The 19,359-nt window shown below is 43.3% G+C and overlaps 1 protein-coding gene across 1 annotated transcript in view; it reads left to right on the top strand.

The window, feature by feature from the left end:
* The first annotated feature begins 5,188 nt into the window (after nucleotides 1-5,188).
* The window catches only part of mxra7 (matrix-remodelling associated 7), a 107,245-nt gene continuing 93,074 nt past the window's right edge, over nucleotides 5,189-19,359 (top strand). Inside the window, exon 1 of the mRNA XM_085964105.1 lies at nucleotides 5,189-5,650. Within this exon, the coding sequence (XP_085820231.1) occupies nucleotides 5,240-5,650 (411 nt within the window). The 5' untranslated portion in view covers nucleotides 5,189-5,239. The remainder of the gene's footprint in view (nucleotides 5,651-19,359) is intronic.

Consider the following 19,359-nt stretch of genomic DNA (forward strand, 5'->3'; position numbering starts at 1 on the left):
AAAGACAGGTAGCAAAGTGTATATTAGGACTCTTTTGATTGAAGGAGCAATGGTGTACCGCTGCTCACAGGCTGTCTCGCGCTGTGATTTATTTAAAGTGTTGATTATTATATTTCCCTGGTTGATTGACTGCATTAAGCCACAAACATTTTGGTTTCTGGCGACACAAGATTCAAACAACTGCAGAATATTTTAACCTATTTTTCCACGTGTATTGGAATTCCCAGTCCTTGAGCCGCTGCTCCGCAGAATGTATCTATTGAACTTAAAATGATTTTTGTACTTTAGTGATTTGTACATGAACATCCTGTTCTAACACAGGCTAAATATAAAATTAAAAAAAATAAACTGCATAAAAATGTCACCGTGTTTGTTTCCACCATTTTATATCCATTATCTTGCCTATTACTGTAATAAGATAGTTGTGTTTTGTCTTGGCATCTTGCCTTAATCAAGCAATGTAATAAACAATATAATCTTGTTGATAATATTTAGGCAATGCATACTATATAATTCCATCTGTTGCAGCAAAGTTTTTTCCTCACTTTTGGAATATCTTGGATATCCCATATTTATTAATCTGCAGTGCTAGTGCAACGTATCTCTACTCAAATTTCCATATCCGGTAAAACTGACTGTGCCATTGTGTAATGATTTTGTATACAGTGCAGTAACTCCGCATTAGCACCTGGTCATCACGTCAAAAGACAGCTAGTCAAAGGCAGCGTTGTCACCATTAAATAGTATGTTCTTTCCTAGAGTTTCAAAATCCAGCCTAATAGTTGCAAATCAAGCTATCTGTCAAACAAAGAAGCCTATTTCACTAGTGATTTGGGTCTGTGGTACTTCCATATATGAATTATTTATTGGTATAAAAATCCAGTGTATAGATGTCTGGCATAAAGATTGCATCCATAATACGATAAAAGATTACACATATTGGTTTTATGATAGAATTTCTCTGAAACCCACAACCATTCTGCATTGGCATCTAATAAGTTTCTTAAACACAACACAATACAGTATTAGACTATCAACAGAAACACATTTTCAAAAATGTTTTCTGTTCTTTGAGTATATATAAAGTAAATAAAGTTTAAAAGGAAACAGTAGAAAATTAAGATTATGAAAGATTTGTATGTATCTGACAGGCCAGATGCTATTAAATCCTTTAGAGAACCTGTAAGAGTATGGAAGGTCCACTTTTTACTTACACTATATTAGCAAATTTAGGTGAAATGACATTTTGAATGCTGATTTACACATTCCCTATGTAACAACAGTAATTACACTTTAAGGTAGTTCATTGTATGTGAAGTGCTTTGCAATATTTGAGATGTGATCAGGTGCTATACAAATGTAAGCTTTTTGTTTTTTAACATGAGAACCTTTTCACTTTGAAGGCAGCTAATAGTTGTCCTTCACTTTTAGATATTCCACCTATGAATGAGTGAAATTCTAGCTCTGATAGTCTTCTTCATAGTTAGATAAATACAATTGTCAATTCAACAAAGAAAGTCTACACCTAACTTTGGAATACTCCATAAACTTTTTTTTAGGATACACCTGACACTTCATGTTTCTATGTTAATTATTTTGCCTTCAGCAGCAGTGACACCAATTATGCTGAAAAACTTGTGGTTTTTCCAAGTTGTTTTGGTAGAACGTGCATGTCACATACAGTACAAGCCAACAATGAATGGAGAAAACACTTTGAAAATCAATTTCTTAGGTAAATATTAGAGAAGAAAGGTTTTAACTGTGTGAGCTGTAAAGGTTCTATTCCAGAAATGGGCAGTAACAATCAGTGCCCAAATGCCTACATCTATAACTGAAGGAAATGCATATATTATATATTACAAAAAAGAACCAGAAACTTGCAGACAAATACTATAAAAAGATGGCGATGTCACTGTCCACAGCTAGCATTCTGCCATTCATAAAAAGGACCCAAGGGTTCTTGGGGAATTTTGTTCGTAGGGTCCTGAGTCAATGCTGATGTCCTTAAACCTGCTGTAAGTAAATTCACACCATCGCTGTAATTTTGAAAAAGAATGCCTATTGTACTCCTTACTCAAACTTGTTTTCAGCGAAGAAAAATAAAAAGTCAAAGTTAACCTTCCAAATAAAATCAAGTTGGTAACAGTGGAAGTTCTAGGCCATTGAAATTGACACCGAAGCCACAAGTCATTTCGGTGCTAATTGTAACAAAAATGAAGCATTTATATCTGATTTATGGTAGTATTGGCTCATTCCTTTCTTTCACAGTACATATGAGGTTAAAAGCCAGGTTCATTCACAGAAAATGACCCAGCTTGTTTTCATATAAAAACTCATGTTTTTTGTGTGACCAGGTACCCGAAGGAGAGGCCAAGCCATTCAAATACAAACTTCTTTGTTTGATTTTGAATTGAGACATATTTATATTTTCTTTGTCCTAATCATCGATTGAAAAGCATCTCTCCGTCTGTCTTGTCAAAATGAGGTAATCAGGGAGAGAGAGAGAATCTGTCCCATAAAATGTTAACATGCGGGGGCCCCCGTAGCCTTTGCAGTTCAGCACAGCAGACTCTTAACCTGCTTTCCGGGGGGCGGGGGAGTTAAACCTACAGCTACTGCAAATCTCGTCTCACATTCACTGGCCTGGTGTAGAAATTGTGATATTTTTCAAAGCCTGGTATCTTACGGCTGTACTCGGTCTTCCCAGTTGTGCTGCAGACCCTCTTAAAGACCGACAGTTGTGGGCCACCGGTGGGCGCCGCGGGGACTGGAGTGCGTAATCGATTTAAGAGGCCAAATTTTAATTTGATTAATCGGGTCATTTAAAGGGTTTATTTGTTTAAGGGTTTATTTTTGGGTTTATAAAAAGAGGACAGTTGTGGGCCGTGTGACCTAGTTACTCACATTTAAAACATCTAATTCCCATGGAATTGCCCCCTCTGTGTTTTGTTTAGCTGTATTGACCGGCTAGCCCTGCGTGGACTGATCAGGAGACAGCTCACCAGTTGGACGGTGTGGGACATCTGACTTCCCACATGCGTGACCATTTCCTGCGCGATCGAGGCCAAAAATGATCAGCATTTTGCCCGATTGCATGTTTTCTGAGTTAACACCCATATCGTCAAAACATCTTGGAACCACTTCTAGAAACCAAATCCCTTACTATTAATTGACTTACCCCTTATCAACTCTCTCACTCTTCCTATCTAGCTATAATTCCCAAATAACATGAAGCTGTCTGATTAGTTCTATCTAAATCCCATGAGGTTTTCCGCAACTTCTTAAATATTTGCCTGTACGCTTCAGGTGTTAAATCATTTGCATTAAGAACAGCACGCTTTACAGTGGCCTCGTTTGCACTGTCGATTCGATTCACATGGAAATATTGTGAGCGTTTTACCACGGAAGGCTGATACGAGCAATTTGGCTCAAACCTCCTCGTTCCACTTATAAAGAGTATTAAATATGAAGAAATAACAACAGATATGAAGAGTCGTGTTTACAATTATCGCAGGCTTTACTGTTACCCTTGCAATATCGAAAACGGCATTCAACATAAAACTGCCTGTTTTAATCTGGTCCCATATGCCTGTTCACTCGCATGGAGTCTATGGTTTGCCCTATCGCTGCGGGCATAAACGTCGAGGGCCTCGATTGCCAGTGGGCAGTGCCATCCCTTTGGCGGCGTTTGTCTGCAGGTCTCTCTGCAGCAGATGGCACGGCGTTGCAACTCCCTGCTGAACCGCTGCCAGGTCGCTGTGCCCCAGTCTGGAGATACGATCGCTGGGACAAGGGCAGGTGCAGTCGTCTGGCTCTGGTGCCAGCCGATGTTCCTGGCATGTCTTTGTTCTTCATCCTCTTGTTTGAAATCTTGTAATAAGGGGAGCATTGAAAGCAATCCCCATAGCTTTCAAAGGAATGGCAGGTACAAAATAACAGTCCACCTTTAAGGGATAATTTTACTGAAAATCGGAAACAAAAAGAGAAAAAGTTGGAAATATACGGCAGGCAATATATAAAGGAAAAAAAAGACTTGCATTTATATAGCGCCTTTCACGAGCACCGGACACCCCAAGGCGTTTTACAGCCAACAAAGTAGCTTTTGAAGTGTAGTCACTGTCCTAATGTGGGAAACGGGGCAGACAATTTGCGCACAGCAAGCTCCCACAAACAGCAATGTGAAAATGACCAATCATCTGTTTTAGTGATATTGATGGAGGGATAAATGTTGGCCAGGACACCGGGGATAACTCCCCTGCTCCTCTTCGAAATAGTGCCATGGGATCTTTTACCTCCACCTGAGAGAGCAGACAGGGCCTCAGTTTAATGTCTCATCTGAAAGACAGCACCTCCGACAGTGCAGCACTCCCTCAGCACTGCACTGGAGTGTCAGCCTAGATTTTTGTGCTCAAGTCCCTGGAGTGGGACATTTAAACGACAACCTTCTGACTCAGGCCTGGGTGCTACCCACTGAGCCACAGCTGGCACTATATATATGTATCATGGAGAAAACAGTCACCATTTTTTCTTGTACCTTTCTTCATAACTGAACGAGCATATTAATAGTAGAGGAAAGGAGAGGAACAAATAATCATTAATGGAACCATCGTCAGATGATGTAACAGATCATTTCCATCAAGCAATAGAAAGAAGTATCACATAAATTAAAAACATTAAATTAATAAAAGGACATTGTCTGGCCTACTTGATATGATGTCCAGTTTGACTGAAGCAACTGTCCCAAGATTCAATCGCACAACCGTGTCTCCCAAAAACAAAGTAACACACAACCCTGTTAATTGAGCTTAATTTGTGTCCGTCTCTTCCTCCTCCATGAAGGTACCAGAAACCATTAAGGAGTTTTGGTCCAAACAGTTCATTCTCCATAGGATATCATGTTTTGGATATAAAATGTGGAAATGTTGAAAAATAGGAAAGAAAGACCTTAATTGCAGCCACGAAGGAATACCAGACAAGGACAAGCTTTTGGCGTGAGAACAATGGATTCAATGAGAGGGGGTGGCTGGTCAATTATGTTGCCGGTTGTTTGAGGCGGCGGCGCCTTTAAATACCATTGTGGAGGGCGGGCTAAAGGAAATGACGATCTGTTTTGAAATCCAATTCATCTTGACAAGTCATCTGTGATTTAGACCAGCAGGATTAGCCATCGGCAGAGCTACTTAAACGCAGTTGCTGACGAAATTCGCTCACTTTCGTGCTCTCCTATATAAAAAAAAAGATGGAGGTGGCCGTGGATGCTTATCTGGCTGTGCCGCTTCTCTTCACCGTGCTGGCTGTTCTTATTGCTTCTTTATATTTGAAATTCAGACCTTCCGATGCTAAAGACGAGGCGACGAGTTCGAAAGTTGACGAGAGCAAAACCGCAGAGGAGCCAAAGGGCGATGCGGGGGAAGAATTGGCCAAGAAGCCCGAGGATGTGAGCGAGGAGAAGGCGGAGAAGAGCGCCGAGGAGTCGGGGAAAGCCAAAGGCAAAGTAACGGTGGAGGAGCTCGGAGCTGAAGAGGGGAAACTCCAGAGCGAAGACACGAATAAAAAGTCCGAGAAGGAGCCGGCACCACAAGAGGAGGAGAAGAGCCCCAAAACTAGCGAAGCGAAGCAAGAGCCCACTCACCCCGAGAAGGTTAAAAAGGTAGTTATTTTTTTTAAAAAATTCCAAGAATGCATTTTTTTGTGTTGCAAATGGGCTGCAGTTTTTGCACACGTACTATTACTGAAAGCGAAATCTGTGATTCTGCAGTTAGTAGGAAGGTGACGTGGAGCAGAAATCCAGATGTGGTCATGTGTCAAATACCCGTTCAAGGTTTTTTTTAATCTGAAGTTGCGGTTTCAGGCGGCCTTTGCAACAACTAACTGTTTGGGAGGCGAGTGTTGGGAGGCTGTCACTGGGGGCTGAGACGAGGCTGCGCCACTGCTGCATTAGACTGTCTGGCACCACCTCAGTACTCGATCAATAGCCCCTCCACTGCAGCACTCGGCTCGGCGTATTCCTCACTACACACCTTCCGCCACTTTCCAAGCTCCCAAGAATTGTGGGGGTTTTTGTTTAAAGAGATGGCCATGTCTCAATCATTGATCATTTACATTTTTAATCGACTGCACCTTTTTTTTTAAATAAAACTTTTCTACAGGATATTTTAACAAAGCGGTGACTTTTTTTTTTGTGTGGGGTGTTAACTACACATTTAAACCTGCATTCTGAATGCCAAGTTTGTCAAATTGCACTGAGATAACAATGGTCCCGTGGAGTGGTTGTGAGCTCGCAGTCTGGTCTGCCACACCCGGCTGCTCCGAATCCCAGTGCTGTCCTGGGCATGCAGCAGGTGGAACTGGACCAAGTCCCCACCCCTCTCCTCGCATGTGACCCCCCCCCCGGGCCCACTCTTTGGGAACTCAAGCCAGTTCACCTATTGGTTCTGTATGTCTTGGAGCGTTGCTGCAAATCGCGTTTTTGTTGATTTCTGGTCATTATTTGTTGATTTCTACACGAAGCCCACAGGTTTGCTTATCCTACTGCAGAACAGGAACTGGTCATTTGTTTATACCGCAACTCTAAGAATTATGTTTAAATTAGAGTCTTGTCTGATCTGACGAGTGAGCTAGAGGAGACCTGTTCAACACCACATGGAGTAGAAATCTGCTGTGATGTAATGTGTAGTTTAAAAGGTTCTCGAAGACCCAGTGGACCTTTTTTTGAGTCCTTGTTCTAAAATGTTTTGGAGTCTCCATACTCCTGCCTGTGCTCTCCACATTCATATTTACCAGTTGGAAAGGGAGCTTTGTGCATCCCAGGTGTTCATCTGAAGAGCGCTCTCCTGGGCAAAAAATTCCAGTTGGTGTCGGACACTAACAGATACAGCATCTACTGGCCAGCTCCTGTTTGCACCTGAAGGCTTGGGCCCATATTCACACAAGCAGTGTACCTCATTTCCAGGTTATCAGTCAGTATCCAGGAGAACCTCCTGTTTTTGGGTACAAACACTTTGAAAACATTTATTTACACCTTTTAAACACCAAGTATTATGAAAATAGTGGCATTCCATTCAGCATATTGTCCGGCCTATTGAATATAATTATCCTAATGTTCAATTTGACCCAACTGGGTTGGGGAGTGGAAGTGATGTCTCGTCGTGGTTGGGGGGTTCATCTATCTGGTTTATTTAATCTTATGACCTTGTGTATATCCTTTTTGAGGGGGAAATTCAAGGAAAAGGAAACTGGGTTGGCTTTTGGTAGGGAAAGGGCAGACATTTGGGTATTTTGATGTGGCCTGCTAATTCATGCAGTTTACTTAACAATTTGCAAATTAGTTAGAAGTGCATTTCAATTTGTAGTTCTGGGAGAGAAGTGAATAGGGGGGGGGAGAATTAGTTAAGTATCAACTCCTGCAATAATTCTAGATGTCTGGTATTAAACAACATTGATGCACTATCCCCAAGTGAAACTTTGCCTCCACAATTGATGTGCAGCCTGTGCTGCTGGGTATCTTATTTGTACAGTGATTTTATGTCTATTGGTTCTGCTTCTAAATTAAGTAGGTAGGATGGACACCACATTTATTTAAAAAAAAAAAAAAAAAATTAAAAATGGATGCTTCCAAGATGACACGACACCCTTATCTAATGAATAGCTGAGCTTAACAAATCAAGATGGTCTCTTGCACGATCCCTGATTTGTGCTGAGTTAGTTCTTCTCCACCAGGACAACAGTAAGGCTTTTACAGTTGATCTGAATGCTGCTGTTAAGGGAAACTTGGCTAGGGTTTCTGATTGCCATCCATTGATCCCAGCTCTGTGTGCATGTTAAATTTTTGGCTAGGATTAGATTTGGGTATGATTTTTCCCCTGCTCCCCTCTTTTGTGACTAGCTTTGATGATTCACTGTTGTAACTAGTGTCGTGGGCACTGGAGTGAGGTACTGAAGGACACCTGAGCCTAATTGAAATCTACCCAAAAAAGCAATCAATGGTATGAGCAAAAGATGGAAGACAATTAGCACTGCTTGGGGGGAGTGATGAAGTCTTAGAAGATTTTAGATACTTGATATATCAAGGAGATGATGAATCATTCTCCCTGGCTCCACTCCGGAGGAAAGTCAATGAAATGTCAATTTCTACAGAATTGGAATGAATAAAACATTTGAGAATCCAGGGGTTTAAAGCTACAAAATTCAGTGTTCCATATACTTGTCCACCCATAAGCTGATCACATATCTACTTATACATGTGCATGCATAGCATATTTACAAGTTGAGTTGCATGGTGCAGTTTGTGATCTGTACACTTTTTTGGATTTGTTTTGTGAATATCATCCATAAGATAGATAGATATATTTTTCAGCTAAATGTTGAATTATGCAACAAATGTGCTTGGTAACTCTCTTGGGAACTTAAACTTAGTTCAGGAATGTATTGTATTTTAAATGAAGTAAGTTACACTTGCCACTATTAATGGAAAATCCAAATAGGATGGTTCAGTAGGAAACTCCAAATGTAAGTCGGTTGGATCACTTTTGAACCCCTGAACACACTGCTCCAAGCTTTGTTTGCAACACTTATAAATCCTGCATAATTGGCACAATTTCCACAAATTTACCTGCAACATGAGGAAAAACAGCATTTGGAATTTCTGAATTTGTGCAAGGATGATGGACACTTCTGATGGAACATAGTGATAATACAGTTCAAGGATTTAAGGTTACATATAAATAGTGAACGTTTTTAAAACTAGCAGGTTAAAGGCTCAAAGCTGAAGTGCAGGGCATCCCCAAAATATTGAGCTGAATTTAAGGATTTACTGCAGCACATTTGCCATGTCTTGCTGTTGTTTTCTTGCATTCATTGCAGGGGGATGAGTTACCAATTTTTATAGCACTGACGAGAATGAAGCAAGAAAGTTGGGTGGGGGGGGGGGGGAACCAATTGCTTGCAACTTGGGTGCCTGTTTTATTAAAGGGTTTTGTCATGTGTACTGAGATGCCATTCAGTTACTGTACCACTGTAGAGTACATTCCCAATTACTTGAGCCTTTAATAAACCTCCCATTCCTGCTATAATTCCAGTGATTGATATATATTTTAGCTGTGCCCTTTCCCTGGCTATAATAGGATGCCCAGAACTGCAGCCTAACAATACCTTGCACAAATCTGTACATTGTATTTATATTCAGTGGCCCTGTTTCACATGACCTGCCATTTACAAATCTTTGACTCTAGCCTGTGCTATTCAATTATTCACTCATATATTTTAAGCACAATTTTGGGCAGATTTCCAGTTGTGCTTGGTGTGGAGCCTTGCCTGCTGGGAGCACATATTGGGAACTCTGTGCAGCCCATGATTTTCATTCATTAAAATTGACCTTAATCTGTAAAGTTTACCTGCAGTCTAAATGACTTTGAATTGTGAAATAATTAAGTTTAGTACTGTAACCTTGTGAACATGGTCACGCTGAAAGCTTTATGCTACCTGTCTGTGCACCACACTAATGTCATTCTTTTTGCTTGTATGTGATTCGTTACTATTTTCCTTCACAAAATAAGAGAAAGACTTGGATTTATATAGTGCCTTTCTGGACCTCTGAACATCCCAAAGTGCTTTAAAGCCAATTAAGTACTTCTGAAGTGTAGTTACTGTTGTAATGTAGGAAATGCAGCAACCAATTTGTGCACAGCAAGGTCCCACAGACAGCAATATGGTGATCACCAGATCATTTGTTTTGGATGTTGGTTGAGGGATAGATATTGGCCAGGATACTGTTGGTCATCTGCCCCCCCCCACCCCCTCCTTAACCAGTGTCCAATGGACTTGGTGAGTGTTTTTTAAACGAGAACAGCAGTACTATGGTAACAAGTCTTCAGAGACCGGAAGCTTTTGAAACATTGTCACAAATTATTATATTTTGCATCATCTTGGCAGGAAGCAATCTTTTTGTGGGAATGTCTTATCTGTACTTGGCCTGTTCCAAACAATTTACAGACCTGTAAAGCCTTGCTCATGTGAATTTGAGAATTGCTTGTTTTTGTTTTGAAAGCTCAAGTAATGTGATGTTTGTCACTCTGGGGAAAATAAATTGCTTGAAATATTTAATAGGATTTGGAATTGGTCCCCCTATTTTTTTAATATAACAACAAATCTCTCCCAGCTTTTCCCCAGTGCCAATGTCTCAACACAAGTGAGGAACAGCTAGGGTTGCCAGCTCTGGACATATTCTAAGGGTTTCATCACAGGACCCCTACCCCACCATTTAAAAAATGTCCCATGATATTTCTCCTAGGTTGCTCGTAGCAAAGTTGTGGCAATCAATCTTTAATTCCTGGAGACACTGCTGGATCGGTCACCCGATAGCCTGCTAGGAATCTCAAACCTCAATTCAGTTGAGTGGTTTTGTTTCGTTTCCAAGATCTTCTGTGGGGAAGATCTAGTGGTCATTCAAAAGGCTTAATTGCAGTTTCAGATTGAAAGGCCAGATCCTTGCTTAATCTGCATCTGCTTGTTTTAGTTCTTTGCTATCTAATGATGCACAGTCCAGCCCTATGGTGAGAAATGATATTGGTGTTTGCACAGTGAGGAATATTCATTTAGACAAGGAGTGCATTTTCTCTGATTGATTGGCTAGGATGTTGATTCTAAACCTTCAGGTAAAAGTCATAGTTTGTGCAGCAATGTTTTTGAATTCTAAATGAATCTGCAGGAGTAAAACCTTTTTTAGAATTGATATGTATTCAGTGGCAAGCCCCCTTTTTAAAAGTGTCCTATGTTAGCCCTTGAAGCATAATGGCCACAAAGCTGAAATAAACTAAATGATTCTCCTCCAGTCTAGGTAAGAATTCCCTTGTCCATTAACCTTGGTAATCCTTTTTGCAGGTCCAAATACTATTCCTATTGCCTTTTCTGTTTTTTGCAAACTTTACAGCATTTTTTGCAAATTCAGTTTTTCATTTATGCTTGAAGACTTGTGGATGTCATGTTGGCCATTGACAGCTTTTGCATGCTTGAATGGCCTGAAATAGTCCAGTTTTTCCCTGAACATTACCGAATTGATTCCAATCCTATGTTAGACTGGCATGAGGTGCCATGTTTACAAAACATTGCGAGCACTTTGCACTTTGTCTAAAAAGGCATAAATCTGTTTATGCTGAAAAGCAAGCTCCACTGAATCACAATCCTGCCTCGAAGGGGAAAAATATTAAACCTAGTTGATGTCCACTCTGGTTCCAGTATGAGCCAAGAGAAAAGTTTGGTTTTTTTTCCTCCAATTAACTAGTTTTGTTTTAAATTGAACTGACAATGGGGTGTGAATCTACCATTTTGATTCTGTTGGTTAGTGAATGTATTCAATGTCCACTTCATTCATGTTGCCACTAGTCAATCTCTCAACTGAAGGCAACTTTTAATGTGCAGGGTTTTTTGTTTTAAACTAACTTCACTGACTTTGAATTCAATAAAAGGTGTCTGCCATTTTGGGAAGGGGGGGAAATTTTTTTTTTATATAATGTGAATGACAGCATACCATGTGTTTATAAACTGTAGGAGGAAGCTTACCCAGACCTCTTATTCCTTCTCCCCCCCCCCCCCCCCCCACCTCCTCCACTTTGGGTTTTGGGATCTGCAAGAGTGTGAATGTACAACAAATGTCAATGCTGCCTATTATCACCTAACAGCCAAATTTGTCATGTGGCCCAATTGAAAGCTAGTGGTGATTGTGTGTTTACACACTAAAGTCTCTGGCTGTAAGTCTTACATTTTTTAAGTTCAGCTGGGCAGCCTGAACCAAATTCCTCCTAGGAACATGCTCAGTGCAGAAATAAAGCTAATGGGAGAAATAAAAACAGTTGGAGGTGCAGGAAAATATGCTGCTCCAACTGGGGGTTGGTCACATTGGGTAGAGCAGAGGGAACTTTATTTTCTATCTGCCCAATGTGATGAAATATTCCATCATCACTCATCAGTATTTCTCTGCCTGTGGTTGGTTTCAGTTTCATTTCCATTGTATTGTACTGTGTGTAGGGCTCCGCCCATACCTGGCTCCTATGTAAGCTGGCCCAGCTTGCAGCACATCCAGTACGGCAGACCTCTGGATGGAAGATACATTCTCCTGTGTGTTACCTTCTAAGTCAATAAAAGCCTTGTTTTGTTTTGCTAACATCGAGTCTCTGATCTATTGAGGCACATCAATTTTATTGACTTAATTTTCAACACAATGGATCAACTCTTGAAACCCGAACGTTTGGATTTGGACCAGCATGCTTCGGACACATCGGCACGCTTCGGACACTGGTTTATGTGTATGGAATTCTTCCTGGACAATTCCGCAGCCGTCAAAGACGCTACAGACGCTGCGAGTATGAAACTCGGAATTCTGCGGAATTGGGTAAGCCACCGGGTTTACCCCCTCATCCAAGACGCCGACACGTACCCGGCCGCCTGCGACATCTTAAAGGCACATTACCAGCAGCCTACGAATGAGGTGTATGCTAGGTACCTACTCGCGCACAACGACCTGGGGAATCGGTGGAGGAGTTCCTAGGCACCCTGAAAACGCTTGGCAAAGACTGCAAGTGCCAAGATGTAAAAGCCGCAGTGTACAATGACGAGCTTGTTCGCGATGCCTTTATCACAAGCCTCAGCTCCACTTACATCCGGCAGAGACTGCTGGAAAAAACGGGATTGGACCTGAAACAGGCTGCGGACACAGCACGATCCCTGGATGTGGCCCAGAGAAACTCGGACGCCTACTCTTCAGTCCACGTTGCCACGTGTGCACCAAGGGCGCCGCCATCTTGGAAGGCATCTTCCCAGCCCGACACTGTCGGGGGGCCCCCCCCCCCCACCACCGGAAGCCCTACGAGAGCCGTGACGCGTCGGGGACCCAACTGCTACTTCTGTGGGCAGCCGAAGCACACCAGAAACCTGTGCCCGGCGAAAGGCACCACCTGCTTTAAGTGCGGTAAGAAGGGGCACTTCGGGAAAGTGTGCAGAGGGAACCCTGCCGGAAAACCCGCCACCGCCGCGTGTGCGCTGTGGAGCGGCCATCTTGGACGCCATCTTGCCTGACCTCGTGGGGTCTGCCATCTTGTGAGCAGACAGCGTGGACGCCATCTTGCCTCGATCAGGGCCCAAGTGGCATCGGTCACAGTGGACCAGACCAGGCCGCACCCGCTATCCAAATCAATGGTAGACATCAAGGTAACGGGTGCAGGGTTAAATGTTTAATTGACAGTGGAAGCAGTTTTATCCACCCTGAACTGGTACAACAACTCTCCCTAAAGGTGGTCCCTACTCGGGGTACCATCTCCATGGCTGATAAAACCCAGACATTGACCATTATGGGTTACTGCACGGTACAATTGTCCGTTAACGGAACTGTATACGATAATTTTAAAGTATTAATCATGAAGAATCTATGTGCGAGCGTGATCTTGGGCCTGGATTTCCAGTGCTACCACCAAAGCATCACGCTCAATTACAGTGGGTCCCAGCCGCCCCTCAGTGTGCGGTCTGGCTACCCTGAAGATAAAGCCGCCTTCGCTATTCGCGAACCTTACCCCTAACTGCCGGCCAATAGTGACCAAAAGCAGGAGGTACAGCTGGGAGGACAGGCGGTTTATCGCGACCGAGGTAGACAGGCTCCTGAGCGCATTATTGAACGCAGCAATAGCCCGTGGCGTGCCCAAGTGGTGGTGGTAAGGGGTAGCGAAGAAACGGATGGTGATCGACTATAGCCAAACGATCAACAGGTATGCCTACCCGCTACCCCGCATATCTGAAATGGTGAACCAAATCGCCCAATACTGGGTGTTCTCCACCATCGACCAAGTCCGCGTACCACCGGCTCCCTAGAGGACCGCCCGTACACCGCCTTCGAGGCGAACGGATGCCTCTACCAATTCCTCAGTCCCCTTTGGGGTGACGAATGGGGTCTCTGTCTTCCAGAGGGAGATGGACCACATGGTCGATGACCACCACTTGCAGGCAACCTTCCCCTACCTCGACAGCGTCACCATCTGCGGTCACAACCAGCAGGATCACGACTCGAACCTCGAGGTTCCTAAAAACCGCACAAAAACTCAACCTCACCTACAACGAGGACAAGTGCGTTTACAACACCACGCGCCTCTGCATACTAGGCAGCGTGGTGGAGAATGGGGAAATCGGACCAGACCCCCACCAATTGCGCCCCCTACGGGAGCTGCCCCTGCCCAACACTCCCAAAGCCCTGAAAAGGTGCCTGGGGTTATTTTCTTATTATTCCCAATGGGTCCCCAACTACTCTGACAAAGCCCGCCCCCTCTTGAAAGCATCTTTTCTGCTCTCTGCTGAGGCCCATGCCGCCTTCAAAAGCATTAAGCAGGATATTGAGTGGGCCACGCTACAGGCAGTGGACGAGAACACTCCCTTTCAAGTGGAAAGTGATGCGTCTGACTTTGCCTTGGCGGCCACTCAACCAGGCGGGGCGGCCCGTAGCTTTCTTCTCGAGGACCCTCCAAGGGCCCGAGATCAGACACTCCTCCGTGGAAAAGGAGGCCCAAGCCATCGTGGAGGCAGTGCGCCACTGGCGCCACTACCTAGCCGGCAAACGCTTCACCCTACTTACCGACCAGTGGTCGGTAGCGTTTATGTTCAATAATAAACAGAGGGGGAAGATTAAAAATAAGATTCTTAGGTGGCGGATCGAGCTCTCCACCTTCGAGTATGACATTTACCGGCCAGGGGCCCTTAACAAATCCCCCGACGCCCTCACGAGGGATGTGTGCCAGCGCCACCGGGGATCGGCTACAGACCCTCCACAATGACCTCTGCCACCCAGGGGTCACGTGGCTGTTCCACTTCATAAAGTCCCGCAACGTACCCTACTCGATTGAGGAAGTTCGGTCTCTGACCAGGAACTGCCACACTTGCGCTGAGTGCAAGCCTCGGTTCTACCGCCCAGATAGAGCCCACTTAATCAAAGCTACACGGCCCTTTGAGCGGCTCAGCTTAGATTTCAAGGGCCCCCATCCCGTCCGACTGCAATGTTTACTTCCTGAACATTGTGGACGAATACTCCCGGTTCCCATTCGCCTTCCCCTGCCCAGACATGACCAGCGCCATGGTCATTAAATGCCTCAACAGCCTGTTCGGTATGCCGAGCTACATCCATACGGATAGGGGGGCGTCCTTCATGAGTGAAGAGCTACGCCAGTACATGCTGTCCAGGGGGATCGCCACGAGCCGTACCACCAGCTACAACCCCTGGGGTAACGGTCAAGTGGAGCGAGAGAACGGGACAGTATGGAAAGCAGTCACTAGCTGTAAGGACCAAAGGCCTCCCTATCTCCCGCTGGCAGGAAGTCCTCCCAGATGTGCTCCATTCGATACGGTCGCTATTGTGTACTACCACTAATGCCACGCCTCATGAGCGAATGTTTGTCTTTCCCCGGAAATCCACCTCGGGCGTATCCATGCCGTCATGGCTCTCCACCCCAGGTCCGGTATTCGTGCGAAGGCATGAGGGGCCACAAGACGGACCCTCTCGTGGAGTCAGTGCACCTACTCCACGCCAACCCCCAATACGCGCATGTCCGGCACGCCGACGGAAGGGAGGACACCGTGTCCATAAAAGACATCGCCCCAGCCGGTAACGGCGACAACCACAACAGCAACGACCACGGCAACTCTTACCCACCCACTACTCTTTCATCACCCCCGGAAGAACACTGACCAATGGTACCCCCACCAACTACCCCTTCAACAACCCTGGCGGCACCCCCGGCAGAGACCCAGGAGGCCACCGGGGACACCCAGCCGACACCAGTGGCACCACAACAGCCACGTCGGTCGCAGAGGACTATCAAACCCCTGAACAGACTAAATCTATAGAAGGGGTGAATGTGATGAAATATTCCATTCATCACTCATCAGTATTTCTCTGCCTGTGACTGTGGTTGGTTTCAGTTTCATTTCCATTGTACTGTGTGTAGGGCTCCGCCCATACCTGGCTCCATACCTGGCTCCTATGTAAGCTGGCCCAGCCTGCAGCACATCCAGTACGGCAGACCTCTGGATGGAAGATACATTCTCCTCTGTTACCTTCTAAGTCAATAAAAGCCTTGTTTTGTTTCGCTAACATCGAGTCTCGGATTTTTTGAGGCACATCACCCAGGCTATAACTGACCAGTATATTTGGAGTATCTAAAATTGGAGTGTTCCATTCCTCAGCATTGACTACTCTTGCCTCAACCAGTACAGTAGTTAGCCACCGAGTATTGCTGGGAATATGGTTTTATTTGGAGGGGTCAAAAAATCTGGATATTTTGTGGAGCTGTCTGATCCTATTGGGCAGTTTTGTGAGAATTCTTGGTAATATACTCCCTATTGAGGCAGAGACCCCCTTTAGGAATCACTAATAGTTAACCACGGGAGTGTGATGAAGCTTGGGAGTGCCACTACTTTCTTTCCACCCTCATCTAGTTTTGTTCCCCCCCCCCCCCCCCACCCAACTAACTACCAAGAATGTGATTTTTATTACTCAAGGTCAATTGGACCAGGGAATGGGGGTTGGGGTGAAATTCTGTTACTGTGCGCGTGTGGCAACTGCTGAGCCACCTCTTTACCATGAGGAAACAGTGAGATGGTAGGTGCCAGTGTTGCTATTGACAGCCTGCTTTGTTTATGCAACATACTGCTATTTATTTATTAAATGGACTAACTTAACTTGTGAACACATGAATTGTACCATTTACTTCATGTTGCAATTTAGAGTCTAGCTTTGGATCTCCATGCTAACAAGCAATGCAAAAGATCAATCGAGTTGGGTAATCCAAAGCAAATAAGGAGATGCAGTAATAGAGCAATATAAATGTTGAAAAAGAAATGAGTGGGCTACCTTTGTTGGTATTTGTGGATATTCACATGCTAATTTGTGAAGTTCAGTAATGGCTAAAACTATCGTGATTGAACAAGGATATTATGACTTTAAATGGGACAAATTAAATAGGGAATGTTTGCTGTTTGTAATTGTGTAATTAGAAATGTTATCAGGAGTTTATTAACAGTGGCAGAATTTATTTCATTTCCAATTGTTGACTAGATCCATTGTGTGGGGATTGAAGACTATTGTACAGTTATAACTTGATATTGAGAATCATCCATGTTTGAACTAATGTAAAAATTAATGGTTGTGAAAATTAGCCTTTCTTAAATTGCTTTACATGCAACCTGAAAAATGTAATCTTTAGGGATGATGTGTACAGCACTAACAGATTAGGCAATGCATAGGAATGAATCTAATGTCTGACTTGAGTCATGTGCTTTCATAGTCTTTGGCTATGATTGATTATAACTGGGTTACTAGGCATGTTTCTAGGTCCAGGCATTTTTCCTTCCTGGAGGTTTTCCATAAATTTACTTGAATTCATTAAGGTTTTGGAATGCCATCTGAAAGGATAATGCTTCACATGATTTGTTGCATGGCCTTTTTTATCCCTCTGGTTTGCTCAAATTGCTTCTGTGGTGTCTCAAATTTTGGTTGGCTGTTGGCCCCAACATATTTGAATTGTTTGCATTTCAAATGATTTTGGGACAAGCCAAACTGAGTAATGCTTTTAATCATTGCAGTTAATAAGTGGAATATATACTCATTGGATTTTAAGCTTCAAAGTTGGAGCGGATGTGGGCTGCAGAATTCTGAATCTGGAGGTTATGAAACGAGTGAGGAAAGTATTGGACAGGTCAATCCCTCGGTGATGGTGTGGGAGAGAATAGGGATGTATGTGGGCAGTGTTCCAGAAATGGAAGATTGCAATCCTAGTGACAAACTGGATATGTGGTGATGAGCTCAGTAGCTGGTCAAATAGCATGCTGAATCTTGGCACTGTTGAATTTAGCTTTGGGGCAATCTAGGCCAAAGGTGTTAGTAAGACTTTTTAATTAATGACTCCTCCATGACTTGACTGTTCAGTTAAAGAACAGCAGCATTGGAGGTGGAATTGGGTGTGACTGGCAGATTTGTGGAAGCCTACCCCTGGAATGAGGTGGCAGCTCATCACCACTAGTATATCGCTATAATAATATGGATTTTTTTTTTTGTTCAGCTTTAAAATAAACATACCCAATAATTTGGATAAGTTTAAGTTGGTTAATATTACCTTTTTAATAAATTTGAAGAAAAACCACAACCTGTTTTATAAAGGTACCAAGCCAAATAAATTTGGACGTGAGCACTTGGCAGAAAAACTCAACTCTTCAAAAACACATTCATTGAAGTAACTGCAACAGAGGATGAACAAGATTTGAATTCTAACCCTAGTAACTGACGAGAGGATTTTTTAAATGTATAACCAGTCTGGTGAGATGCTTCTGGTCTTCCCAGCATTGTTAAACAATCTGATGCATGCGATCTACCATGCCAGAGATCAATTGAATCCGCTATCTTGATCCAAAATTTCAAACTTCTGGTAATTCTGCAGGATAGATAATCGTGAACCCTTTCTCCTGGAAATGCTAGGCTGATTGGGTAATTGGGTCTCTGGTAGATCTGTACAATTGGCCACACTGAAATATCAGGATGAGGTGTTTCTGAATCATGCTGTCTAGAATGTGATCAACCAAGCGGCAGTAAGTTCAGCATACAGTGGTAACCTGAAGCAGCTTTATTAATGCAGCTGAAAATGGTTTTTGTGTCCAGTCAACTACCTGGGTGTAATCTGATTTTAAATAACTAACTTTAAAAAAAAACTGTGCAATAACAGTAGTTTTAGTAAATTAAATATTTTAATAATTAAAAGGTTGGTGTCCTTGCCCAATAAAATCAGCATAATTAAGATCCTCAAAGGTCTCCATGTGGGTGCCATTAGCAGAAACTCACCATGGTGAATAATTTTGATCTGGGGTGTGGCCAGTTTTGTGGGTGGGACTGGCTTACAGCGCAATGTTTTTAAAACTAGTGCAAAAATCTCACACGCTTGCAATTTCTCTTGCACTAGTTTGGCTTTTTAATTTTGGGCAAATTGTTAAAACCAGCACAAAATGGCAGAAGCTCTAACCACTGGTCTTTTTTGAGCCAATTAACCTCCGTACTTCTAGGTTTATAGAGTAAGTTTAAGGAGTTAAACAATAGATTGAAATGCAAGACTTCTGTGGTGGTGGTCTCCCAATTGCTTCCAAAACCATGCACTGGAAAGATATTAAGGAGATGAAGATGCAAGTCAATGTGTGGCTGCAGTGCTAGTGCACAAGGGAAAAATTGGCTTTCTTGATGCATTTAGAAAGTTCTGAAACAAGACTACTGAAGGGACAGCATGTATCGCCACCAAAACCGCACCAATATCATAGAGAAGTGTAGTGGGGTGGGGAAAAGTCTAGAGC

This window comes from Somniosus microcephalus, chromosome 21, assembly GCF_052327205.1.
Source record: "Somniosus microcephalus isolate GS21.2 chromosome 21, FLI_Smic_1.0, whole genome shotgun sequence".
In the NCBI taxonomy this organism is placed as follows: domain Eukaryota; kingdom Metazoa; phylum Chordata; class Chondrichthyes; order Squaliformes; family Somniosidae; genus Somniosus; species Somniosus microcephalus.